Below are 13,319 nucleotides of genomic sequence, written 5' to 3'. Positions count from 1 at the left end.
ATTCATAAGTTTTATTTTATTGTAAGAAGTATCTCCGACCACGATATGAAAGGGGCTAGTCAATCGATATATTTTAGTTGGTGGGAACATAATATGATTCCCCCCCCCCAAAATCCAGAATTATGAATTGTTGGTGTTTAAACTTCCTCAAATATTAAGGTTTTTTTATATCAAAGCTTTTGTCGGGTCAATGAATTATTTGAAAGAAACTCAGCTCGTCGTTTGGCTTTCTGTAAGGGTCCATGCATGCACTTAACGGTTCAAGTTGCCATTTTGGTGGTATGACCTCACAATCGGCTATTATTGTGACAAAGACAGTCGAATAAAGTTATTGCTTGTGAGGAGATGTGTTATTTTTATGTTGCAACAAAAAGTACAGTAGCAGAAAACATTGTCCCAAATCATGTTTGGAAAGCAAAAAAGCGAAAACGTATGTTGCGTATTTATTTTTATATCTTGACTTTTTCGCGCCACAATGCTTGGGACTCCAGAATGATATGGCGAATAATTTGATAATACCTGTTTGTTGACAATTACCGTATTTTACGGACCATAAAGCGCACCCGATTATAAGGCGCACTGTCAATAAATTGCTTTGATTAGTTTTTTGTTCATACATAAGGCGCACCGGGCTATAGAACGCAACGTGTTTTAGGAGTATGGGTTACCGCATAAAGCTCATTAAACAAAAACTTGTTACGTAATACATGTAAGCAAGTCGCAATAGTATGAATATCACAGTTGCTAGTTGCTTTTGCCGTAGTTTATTGCGTAAGACGGTGGTTTATTCATAATAGTATCGGTACTGGTTTTGAGTGTAGGCAATAAAGCACTACTTGATCCATACATTAGGCGCACCGGCTTATAAGGCGCACGATCAATTTATGAGGAAAAAAAAGGATTTAAGTTGCGCCTTATGGTCCGTAAAATACGGTAGACAAAACAAAAATTGTTTTCATTACTTCGTGATTGTTCCCAATAATTTATACGGATCTCTTCCACTGCATTCTGATCATTAGTCGACTTTAAAATACAGTACCTACTACAAAAACATTTCTTCAACAAACAGCAGCAAAAGTATTCTTGCTTGTGTATTGGTCGGCATGCTTCGAACCTGTATATATACTAGCAAGCGAAAAAGCGGTGCGAATTTGACTTGATAAATATACACGTGAAAAAGGAAGATGCTGATATAGGAGCATATTTAGCCAGTGAAATCAACAAATAAATTACATGAAACAAAGTACATATTACAAGTTGTATAATGTCATGCACGATATCACGCACCTCATTTCAGCTCTTGGATACATTACCCATGTAGGCCTATACTGATACTATTTACTTAATACTGTCAGCCATTAGTTAAAACGTAAAACCAGTCAACACGGAACTATTTAGTCAAAACAGGGCTAATTTTTTTGAAGTGTGCATTCGACGGCGGTACATCAGTTCAATTGCACGGAAATTAATAAAATACGATGCAAACATATTATTGGTGTTTAAAATCTAACAAGGACGTCCGGCGCCCATTGTAAGTGTCATCAGAAAATTTAACAATCATTGGAACGTCAGTGGGGTAATAAAAGAAATTGCTGTTCGCTACAACAAGGGATTGTGCTGGTACAGTTATGTGAAGCACAAGAGTAAAATGACGTAGCACCCAGTAGCACAAGTAAAACGTTGAAGAACGCTCGAAGCGCACTGATGAATTACAAAGCAGCTTTGTTACTCGTTATGGCGCTTTTAACACAGAAACAATATGCAGGGGAAGAGTTGTTGGTGAGGTTTAACACTGCGACGGAAGTGACGATGGCAGATTGCACACCGGCTTGATGAAATGCACAGGCTCAGATTAAAAGTGCACAAATGGTACGAAGGAACATAATGTAGAAATTTGTGCAGTCATCTTGGAAAATTTTGTAAAACGTATGGAAAGGCAGAAAAGAAATATCCTTACACAGAACAACAGGACTCGAACAACGACACATTTTTGAACGTGTGCGGACAAGAATTATTAATTTCAAATGTACTATTTACTACACAGATTTTTGCAAACATACACTTCACAATATTTTGGTCATTGTAGCCTCCAACGGCCTGCGAAAAACGGTTCACGCCCAAAATTGGTGTCACTAAAATCATTATCCATAAAATCAGCAATAACAGAATAAGCAAAGCCACCAATATAGTTATATGGGCAGATAGCACCTCAGCATTGGAAAAGCGAACGTTGTTACTTGTTGGTAGTTTGAGCATCCTCATACTCGAGCGCATGCTGCATTCCCCAGATGCTGAGTGGACGCATATAGGCCAGTGATCGAAATGTGTTGGTACGTCTGAACGCTTCTGGTGTCTGGTATGACATCCCGTTACGCTGCCAACATGTCCGGTAGATGCCGCTCGCGGTCTGAAACGCTTCTTTAATCATGCCCTGAGAGGAATAGAGTTGGATTTTGAACTCGAAATACTTGGAATCCCGGATTTGAAGTGTAAAACATCATTGTGGGACAAACCAGTTCCACCAATAGAGAGTGACCACCGCGTACTGTTTTGAACAATCTTTTACACATGTTTTTAACGTTTTTACCAACAAAAACCTTACACTTTATGTGTACATAAATGCACAGGATACAAAATTGCTTACTTTGTGCATCATAGTAGCGGCAAGTGCGTAAGTTACACCAGTCCACACTTCGTTTGATTGAACACTCGACTCGTCAACTTGACCATTTGGTCTCATTCCATTCACTGCCCCGTGCGTCCCGTTATCGTAAGACTTCACATTGAGTCTGTACACAGTGGATAAAGCAGACTTGACCTGTTCGTCTGGAAGAACCTGCGCATAAAAGTGAGGGTTGTGACTGTGAAACTACGGTCTTGCAAAAAAAGACAAACAGGAAATCTGTCTACTAAAAGAACCTGGTAGAAGTGAAGCAGGCAAATAATGGATCATTAAAAGTAATTTCTTCCAAAGATTCTGATATACCTTTTGCAGTTTTTATATGCAGCACTACTGGTTTTCAGCAAACACTTTTTGCAAACAATGTAATTTGTGGTAATCAATTCAAATTTAAAAACGACATGTGACATGACATGAGGTGTACACTGATGCAATTGTATTTCTCAATGGGAAACGCCCACTCACAACAACCAATACGAAGCTTATGAAACGGTTTATATAATGACCACGCCCACTATGACGAACTTGCTATGAGTAACTTGAAGCTGTTTTCCGACATGCAGTTGAACATATTTTGCAAATAGCAGCTAGTCGTGATGTAATTACTTACGTCATCGATACCACAGGAAAGAAGGATCCACTGTCCAGCACACTGGTCAGCCATCACGCTTGTGCTATGTCTGGGGTTTCGACTGCAGTCGTAGTTAAAGTACTCTCCTGTCAGTTTTAATAAAATAATATTAAAATTTTCGCTGAATACTACGAACAAGCAACAATAATTTATTCGTGCAAACTGGTGAAGAACAACCGAACTATATTTGTGTAAGTATTTCTATAAACGAACTGAGCCGTTTGAATCGAAAAAACCAAAATTTAACAGTGTTTTTTTGCTGAATGATCACTATCACCAAATATTTTTGTGTATTTTTCATGGCACAGAATACTTCTTTTGCAATTGGTCTCGTGGTAGCGACTCACCGTTCCACAGATGTTTCTGATAGGATGACGTGGCACGTTTCAGCAAGTCGTTGTATTTTTCTGCGTCGACCTCATGACCCAATTCGTTAGCAGCAAAAACCATACATCGAAGTGCAGCTATCCATAATCCGCCGCAGTAGGCGCTGTTGTAGTTTTAAAAACAAGCTAAGTTGCGACAACAAAACACTAACACTATGAGCACATTTATGGCTCTTCAAGCAGTACAATCAGTCTTAATTAAGTAAATGTAGAAACCTTCAAGTGAAGCTTGACAAAATGTAAGTATTATTTTTTCGCTGTAGATTGGAAAGAAATTTGCCCTCTAAGCCAGTTATGGTCCTTACATAAAGTGCTGGCATCGTTGTGACTTCATGCGACGGCAGACATGAGCATTCGCAGTTAAATGCAACTTTAGAAAAAGTTGGTTTGCTGTTCGGTTACAAACTTTTAACTTTGTAAATAAATTATTTCACAAAACGTATTGTAAACACTCCTTGTCTACTTCATACTCACATGACCAATTGTTCCGCTAGTAATTTTTTTCATAGTTTCTGACACCTAAGTTAAAAAGTATGCGCACCCCAGTTAAAGATCACATAACCTTAAATTTTAAACAAAGCATATTGCACGTCACACAGCCTATAACCGCACACAATAGACGTTTGAGAGCCAAGTTGTCTGCATGACACGTACCTCGGTCCAGTGACGAACCACCCATCAAAAGTTTGGTCAGCTCCTCCACTATTCTCGATCAAACCATCACCGTCTTTATCGTGTTTAAGACTTTCGTTCATAACAATCTGCAAGAACACACGTGTTTTGATAAAAATGTATATAACCAAAACAGGTATTTGTGGTGCAGCAACAATTCGCTGCTTATCACACATGAATTGTAAATTTCACCATTCAAATGTAAAACATAATTTTTATTGTATTTTTTGTTCCGTAAACAATACGGTTATTGTAAGATTCTCAAAAATCACAGCCATTTCTGATAGCACTTGTAATAAAAAAAGAGAGCAAAACATTTCAGCGATACCTTGAAGATTGGCCACACGGTTTGCAGAAAATCCCTGTCTTTGGTGAGACGAAAATCCCGGAACGATTGAAGAACGAACTTGGGGTTGAGATCCCGCCAGTCAGCCGTGTCGTGTACAAAGTATGTGTTAACTTCCAACCATGGTTCGTCATCTGTTTGGAAATGATTGCAAGTTGATTCATAATATTTTGGATTTTGGACGTCAGTAGTCTTTCGATTACATTAATATCTCCCCAACGGAAATGTACGCGTTCTGCAACATGCCACGCTGAAACTTATTTTTCAAAAGTCAAGTTTTACGTGGCAATGCTGATTTTACAGCAAATTCAAAAGTGCATAACTGCCTTTTTGAATATAACATTGGAACCACATGCGAAGTTGCCGTAAGTCAGTGGGTAGAAACGTTATAATAAGGTATTGAATTAAACACAATTTAGATTTGGATCGGATGCATCGTTGATCGATATAGCATTGGACATAGGATTGTATACAATAAATGCATTTACAACGTGGTACGTGTATTGGCCTTCATACATGTGTCGTTGTACAACATTCACCTGGGCATCCGATGTCGTGGGGGACCACGTTAGGTGTTTTTGCTGGAGCAAAATTCCCATCCATTAGATATTTTTTTGGTGCTGGGTTCGAATGTAATATGCTGGCGGCTGAAAACAAACAAATTCAACAGTGATCAAAACATCACGTGTTTAACCTTTTTGGATCAATTCCCACCATAACGATTTTATGCAAGAACACACGTTTGCCGAAATAATGTCGCCGTTTTCATAAGCACCAATGATGCTTGTTTATTGTTGAGACCAAAACGTTAAGTACCAGTAATAGTACTGTGGAAAACTATGGTTTTTGTTCTAGCAAACGCGCCAGGCTTTCGGTTTAGCCTGGCGGAAAAACAAATTGTGTGTGCAATTTATGACGCATTTGTTTTCGGTTTAGCCTGGCGCGTTTGTCTTTTTTATGAAACTATGGTTTTTGCTGGAACAAAAACCATAGTTTCATAAAAAAGACAAACGCGCCAGGCTAAACCGAAAACAAATGCGTCATACAAATGCACACACAATACAACGCATAGGAACCGGAATCACACTGAGACAATTGAGCACCGGGCTGACAACAATAAGTCTGCAAGATAGCAGCTTACGCATATGTACATATGGTTTCAACTTATGTGCCCCAAAGACCTGTAGGCAGCCGTGCAAAACATGTTTTAAAATTAAAAAGAAACACGTCAATGGTGAACTTCTCTGTAATGTGTAGGGCGCAGTCTAGTGTATCAATATTTCCTACAATAAATTATTTACCGTTGTTAAACGCTTGAATAGTTCTTACCGATATTGTATTGCACGGATAGTTCAAGCATTGGCCAAAGGTGGGCGAGTGCGATGGATGCATAGAAATGAACGTCGTAAGTGTTGTACATTCTGCACAAAAAAAACACCACAGTTTACGGTTTAAACTTCAAAAATGATTGTTTCCTAAAAATGGTTTTGAATCCTTTAACTTACTTGTACTCTTGGCCCTCCAAGTAAGCAAACTTTCCATACTCTTTGAAGAATGAAAGTTCATGAATTTCTTCCTCACTTTAAAGGAAATGTAAAGCTTGAGTGATTATTTGTGATATTGTAACACAATCAAACACTTCAACAGTCATATATTTTATGCCACTGCATACCAAAGTGTTGAAACAAACAGATTTTTTTCGCTGCAAAACCAACGAAGCAAAACCAAACTTGTGTGGAAATAAATTTTTCAATCCACACTTACACATGTTCATGCCAACAGGACTTCTATTCAAGTGTTAATGAGCTAACTAAGCTCCGAAGACTCGAAACGTAGTTGAGTTTGTGAGGAAATGGTATTTACATTAATAAAACGTTAACATGTTCTGAAGAAACGCAAGATTCAGGAAAGGTTTCAAAACATTGTTACTGGTAATGAATGAAGTTTATTTCAAGGCACCTTAAGTGTGTCGACCCCTCCGCGTGAGTCACTTCGCCGTTCGAAACCGTCGTCCCGTTCGTAGTGGACATGACATCATCATCAGCTTCAAGCCACACTGTTCCCCCGTCGGTGACGTAATAGAGTTCGTTAAAAAGCGCTGATTTGTACCACGCCGGTAGTTGGCTGGGGAAATGAAGTGTTTACAGTTATGACCAATAGACCTATACAAACAATGGATAGTTGCTTACAAACACGTCTTACCACCAGCAATTTCGCAACCACGTTATCGCAAATCGCAACCGTTTGCCATGATGTGCGTAAAATATCATAGAAACGTATGCATGCAATCAACACACGATTGGAGTTAAAACTGAAAACTGAGCTGCGGAGAACGAAACTCCCCGGTTGCGCAACTGCAGTTTTGATGAACGTTTCCGCACTGTCATTTGTTTGACCAAGCACGACTATAGAGTTTGTGACGATTGAACGATTTACCTGTTGTTAAGTACCGGCTCTTGCCATTGGTTTATTTTCATTTCCCATTCCTTGTAGTTAGTAAGTGCATAATCAGCCAAACTGGGGCCAGCCTCGCCAGTACTGCCGAAGTACCTCGTGTAACGTCTTTTGTAATGTCGCCGTTTGTCTCCAAAATGAATCTAAAAGTTACAGCAAGTTGGTTAAATGAGGCAAAAAGGATTGATAAACACAATATCCCTATCGTGATAAGCAACGTCCAAAAGCCATAGCTTGTTAAAAGCCAGGTTTCCGAGTTTTTTTTAACAGGATTCCGTCACTTGCGTAGGTTCACAAAATTCACTTGCGTAGGTTCACAAAAAGCAATTAATAAGATTCTAAAGTGATGGAAACTGCAATACATCCGCAACGCGACGACGTATCAACATGAACCCGTGGGTGAGGCATAATCTCCCATACATCATATATCACCAAAGACGTCACAGCAGTTCATTTAAAACAAAACGGATGCAAGTTTGTCTATATACAACGCGTCATATCATAATGAAACCGCGGTACGATAAATTCGCAACAAACGATTGCGTCAGCACACGAAAGCACAATAATAATAAGCATGCTTTTTCTTTAAATTGGAGCAACACGAAAAACCAGTAGTACAATAAGACGCCGACCTTTTTATCCAGCGAAATAATAGGATAACCCAACTGTCTCAATAATTATCATGTGTTTACCTTGCGATCATTGCTTTTGCAGTGAGTTTTTGCTAAGAGTAAAAACCAAAATGCGTGAACTCGAGATTTATTCCGAAACAACTGTAAATTATCTAGCGAAGATTGAATCCGTGTTGTTTTAACTTAGGACAAGCAAACACTTGATCCTTCCAGTAACCTGCGCGGACCGACCTATATTGCTGAACCATACACATTGTAAGGGGAGCCAAGTTTGTAGAAACCTTTACCAAACAAACAAACAGCGCAGGTTGACACAGGACACCGGTTGAGATGATTGGGCTCGTGGAATGTTTGCACAACAGGTTTGTGTCGTTTTGCGAAACGTTTATCCCAAGACGTGGACAGGTATAAAAAAAATTGCTCAATACTCTTAATACCTTCTTCCTACCTTGTTCAGGGAACTACATTTGAATTTGAGGTAATATTTACAAGAAATCAAGAACGCAAAAATACAGCCTCAAACACTGGTAAACAGCCCAAAGTTTGGTTACGGCTTGCCGGAAAGAATACTTCAATGGTTACTTGTACGGCAAAAGGTTAACGATTAACTAAGTTGAATTTCAAAAAAACTGTGCCTGTGACTTACATGCAGTGGCGGATCTAGGGGGGGGGGGGGTGTTTAGGTGTCAGAACACCCCCCTCAGCATTTTGGCACATTGTTTTGTGGGGTGTGAAAGTGCGGTTAATTTCGGTGAAGTGTTCGTCTCCGCTGTTTCTTTGTTTCTCGGTCGCGCGCGCTGCATTCACGCGGCGATGACTCTTATGAAACAATCGTTTGTTGTGCCGTTGGTCAATAACCCCTCAACAATACTGTTTCTAAAAGCGCGACCTTATAAGTTTATTCATTTCTGCTACAATTTTTATACAACGAGTATTTTGTATTTCGTCTGTTTTTTTTTATATCTATCGCAAATTATCTAGTGCTAAAACATCGATGTGTATTTGGTGGTGCAAGACCACGTCCTAGACCATTACAGATTTGTTATTAGAGTGGGGGGGGACCGAATTTGTTTGGGAATTCCCCAATTTTCCGCTGTAAACTAAGGTTATTTGTGGCCGAGCATTGCAAAATACGAACGCCAGTGTTGGTGCGAATCGTCACATAAATGGTGGCTTCCTGGCTTACGCAATTGCGTAACACTTGGAACACTCTATGCAAGTTTTTGCGGTAGTGCTTGCGCCGTAGTTTCATTACCACGACTTTGAAAGAAAGGTTTAAATATGCGTGTTATCTAAAAGGAATTAAATGTGGGCTTACGTTATCAAGAAAACATACAAATAAAAACTATGTTGCATGCGGTGGCCTTATATTTCTCTTTGTACCTATGAGAGCGCTAACAGTTGTTTTCAACATGCGTAATATTGGCAACGTGCTCAACAATAAAACTGGTTTCCACCGAGATTTTGACAAAAAATTACAGCATGATAAATGTCCGAAAAAAATTTTAATCGCATCTAACGGCTTCATTAATTAGGTACGGAAACCGAACACCCCCCTCATATTTTTTCTAGATCCGCCACTGCTTACATGCACATTTTTAACCGTACAACTAGGAATCTTTTACCTCGGGCATGTCCCACGCCAAACAGAACTCTAGACTGTCATTGGACGAACCAGCGCTCACTTGACAGGACGCAGAAACAGCACAGGCCGTCGTCTCCCCCCGCGTAGTGGGTTGGCTTTTACCTTCACAAAACAGAACAAAACTTAATAGGAATAACCCTGAAGAAGTCTCGCCGTATCGGGGATGAAACGTTGGTTTAAATAAACACTTTCGAAACTGAAGTGCGAAAAGAACAATTCCTATTAATTACTATGCCTGGCAGCATAATAGCACTATACAGAAAAAAGTGTCCCTGAAAACAGAATGTCCACAAACGACTAATCCGGAAATAAAATTTGTCGCTAAAACAAGTCAAACTATGCGCCTGCTACAAAAGTTATCGATATAGGTCATATTTTTCACAAATGCACTGGACAATAAAACTCTGATCAGGAGTTGTAAAACGCTATCATAGCGTAAAGGATTAAAAAATATTTTCAATAAGAAACAAATTTTTTGAATTTTAACATGCCCCGAATGGACATTGTAAAAATTGTGAGTTTGAAAGGACTTTCATATGGAGAACAACGATAAAAAACTGCGAGTAGAGCACAAGGGCCAACCTGATTTGGACTTCAAGGTTCCATCCTGCAACAAGGCATTCCACACTTCTTTTCCGTCGCCCATTGGATTAAAAGAATTACATTGGCTTACAGTGACTCCCTCCTAATACAAAATACATGAAAAATCGAATAGAGCAAAACGTAAACATGGCTTTTTCTGTGGGTTCGTAAGTGTTATTCAGTCGCCAAAACAACGCGGGACTGCTTTCGTCGTACAAAGGGTTTTGCTGGTAAAAAAATCTAATAAAATTCCACCGCCAGTGTTTGCATTTGAAGGGGATTTTGGCAGGTTTTTCATCCCAACCACGTATCGTAAAAGTTTAGTTTTTGAGATTTGAATACCAACCTTACGCGAGGCGGCCACGTTCATAGTGTAAGGCATGTCGGGGTAGGAGAAGTTGTGCATGGTTACACCAGCACTCGCTTTGCCGAAAGTGAAATTCTCGTGATATTGACCGGAAACGGATTTGCGCAATTCAGGGCAACCTGGCAACAAAATCATGCTGAAAACTTAATACAGGTTGGAGTTTTGTCAAGTTATGGGATGATGCTGCGCCACATAATTGCTGAAACATAAACCTTTTATCTGTAAACCGGGTTTAACGACCGCCAAGAATACACAAATAATGTCTGTTAATACCACGACGTATTTATAACAAATAGTATTTTAGCGTATACAGAGAGCTTAAAAGTCTTTCCTGGTATGTGTATAGGCGGAAATAAACACGATACATAACAACGCAATTTAGGAAGCGCTAATTTTCCACAACTGTTTTCGTTTCAAATATTGCATATTTCGTCCAACGGTCTAAACCTACCGGTACCGTTTTCCATCGAGAGAGTAATACACACTTCAACTTCTTCATTTCCATTGTTTTCAATATGCCATGCGAACACTGCTGTAGGAAGGCTGGTGTCCTGCGAACAATGGGATTCGAACTTTCAATACCCGAATTCTTTCAAATTCCGTAGAACAATGCAAATTAATTGGGTATTGGTAATAAGATTCACTTGTTAGCTGGAATTTTGCATGGTGTTAATATTTTTTATGTTCGGTCGTCAGCAGCCTTATTGTGCATCCATAAGATACGACTAGGTTTACAACCAAATCAGTAAGTGGGAATATATATACCTTATAATCGTGCGGGAATACCGGTGAAATCTGTCGACACGTGAGCACAACATGTTGGCCTTTCAGGTGATACACAGTCCAGGCCCGCGGGTAGAGGCCGCAGTAATAAGCATGATCCCCGCAGAAACGCCAGTTCCAGGTACCCAATATATTGGCTGGCGGCGAATGCACGCTCAAAACTTGTTGGTAAATGGTTTTATTGTTGCGCCGAAGAGCAACAATGAACTGTGCATACAAATAATGGTTTTATGGGGAATGTATGATTTGCTCAGGTGTTAGCTTTGACCCAATACAGATCAGGGGTGGCTTAAATACTGTCAGGAACTTAATTAGAGATGGATTTTTAATTTTCTTGGTAACAAGCTACTTTATAAAATAGGTGGGGGGGGGGGGGGGGGTGCAATTTGTTTTATTAACTAATAATAATAATAATAATAATATAATCTAATATTTTAAGGCTTTAAAAAGGTAAACTAAAGTAGCATACAAAAATTATACATTAATCCTTGTAGAAAACTATGCAATTAAATAATATGTTCACAAACTTGATCGGCCAATGGGTTGTGAAAGGTATATATTCCAGGTTTAAGTTGCCACTTGCAGAAATCACCCTTCCATCCACGATTGATTGTTCCACCACCAATCCCACCAAGAGGGACACCTGGTAATATACAGGAAGGGAGTGTAGTAGTCATTTATCAATGCCTGTTACATAGACAGCCTGTTACCATATATTTGTCGCAGTGGGTTTTGGTTGAAAAAGTCCATGCAGGGTTTCTTGTTTTGTGACTTCAGCTTTTTGTAGTACATCAAATATCTGACACAAAAAATCATGAAATGTTAACTGACAAAGCTAAAAACAGATTAAGGTATGAAAACCAAACAACTATCGGAAAAAAATAAGATGAAGGTAAAAGATTTTTGGGGACAAATAGTAAAAACTTAACTTTATATAAGAATTATCAAACTAAACATAATGGTGTAAGGCTGTGAACTGTTACCTTATACTGAGTCCTACAAGAGAAGGAATTTGGGAAAGAGGGGGATATGACCATACAGTTGGGTGATGTTCAAATTTGTGACTTAGGGCAATCTTGAATCCATACTGTGAAACATTGTGACCCGAAGCTTTACCTGAAACACAAATCTGGAAATTTAAGTCCATAGTCAAAAATTATTGTCAAAAACACATGTAATGTATAAATAAAACATAGATTTATCCTTATAAACATTCATAATCTAAGTGTATAATAACATTTCTAGTGAATTAACTGAGTAGATGCCCACCCTTGTATGATTTCAAAAGTTTGTCATCATATTCACATTGGTCGTTATTTATATTATGCTCTTTTAGTCTGTTCCACCATTCCGGTTTCGTAGCCATTGAAGCTTCGATTGTAAACAAACAACAACTTTGTTGCTAACAAAGATAATAAAACTAATGTTTCGAATTCCAAACTGTGCTAGCAAAATCAATAACTGTGCTGATAAATCTATAATACTAGAAGATATTTATCGCAAAAAAACACAACATTGCTAACTTCAACACTTCAAGCATGACGTCAAGTCGCGAAGATAGCACAGCTGATCGCCTTGAATATTTGTTTTTGTTCTTTTCTGTCACCTAGTGTCTAAAATAAAACCTACTACATTATCATGCGATTGGAAAATGTTGAAATATGCGTTTGTATTTTGGGAGTTATTTTGTCGTTTTTTAATGCAGACTAATGCAATCAACACGTTTATAAATTGCGTTTATTGAAAGTATGTTCCACGGCTTTGGGGCATACAAAACCTGCCCCAAAATAAATAAATAAATGTCGCGAGAAATTGTTAAGTTTAGGATCGTCACATTAACAAAGGGAACATTTTTTGTTGGCTATTGTTCGACAACCAAATTGTTAAAAAAATAATTTTTTATGCAGTTTACCTAAAGACACGGTTGAATAAACTTTAAACAAACGTGGCACAAATGAAATGCATCGATTCGACTCACGGTGCGGTACTCCACGGGCATGGCGTCACGTAGCAATTGCTGCAAACGTTGTTATTTGAACAAAGAGATGTTTGGGTCCGAAACGTTCAGACGAAAGAGCGTGGAAAAATTAGCAACAATTAGTAATTTTGTTTGTAGGCAAATGGCCAAGTGCCTCGTACAA

At 38.8% G+C, this 13,319-nt stretch overlaps 1 protein-coding gene across 1 annotated transcript; it reads right to left on the bottom strand.

Moving 5' to 3' along the window:
- Nucleotides 1-1,078: 1,078 nt before the first annotated feature.
- LOC145899209 (non-lysosomal glucosylceramidase-like) lies at nucleotides 1,079-12,619 on the bottom strand. The gene is made up of 20 exons (XM_082987944.1): nucleotides 12,448-12,619; nucleotides 12,162-12,294; nucleotides 11,889-11,977; nucleotides 11,706-11,821; nucleotides 11,161-11,385; nucleotides 10,847-10,946; nucleotides 10,375-10,514; nucleotides 10,029-10,131; nucleotides 9,427-9,548; nucleotides 7,152-7,312; nucleotides 6,675-6,839; nucleotides 6,221-6,295; nucleotides 6,045-6,136; nucleotides 5,255-5,362; nucleotides 4,698-4,849; nucleotides 4,352-4,458; nucleotides 3,659-3,801; nucleotides 3,291-3,397; nucleotides 2,645-2,836; nucleotides 1,079-2,431 (listed from the first exon to the last, which is right to left on the bottom strand). The coding sequence occupies exons 1-20, from the start codon at nucleotides 12,542-12,544 to the stop codon at nucleotides 2,234-2,236; spliced, it is 2,625 nt and encodes an 874-aa protein (XP_082844070.1). The 5' UTR covers nucleotides 12,545-12,619; the 3' UTR covers nucleotides 1,079-2,233.
- Nucleotides 12,620-13,319: the final 700 nt, after the last annotated feature.

This window comes from Ascidia mentula, chromosome 4 (genome assembly GCF_947561715.1).
Source record: "Ascidia mentula chromosome 4, kaAscMent1.1, whole genome shotgun sequence".
Classification (NCBI taxonomy): domain Eukaryota; kingdom Metazoa; phylum Chordata; class Ascidiacea; order Phlebobranchia; family Ascidiidae; genus Ascidia; species Ascidia mentula.
Note: the sequence above shows the minus strand (reverse complement) of the source record. Positions and strands in the feature narration are given on the sequence as shown.

Excerpts from the sequence above, each read along its gene's own strand:
- LOC145899209 (XM_082987944.1), bottom strand. The coding sequence starts at position 12,544 with ATGGCTACGAAACCGGAATGGTGGAACAGACTAAAAGAGCATAATATA. Across the intron at positions 10,515-10,846 it reads CTCGATGGAAAACGGTACCG|GTTGCCCTGAATTGCGCAAA; the intron begins GTAGGTTTAGAC and ends TTTTGTTGCCAG. Across the intron at positions 3,802-4,351 it reads TGGTTCGTCACTGGACCGAG|CGCCTACTGCGGCGGATTAT; the intron begins GTACGTGTCATG and ends AAACTACAACAG.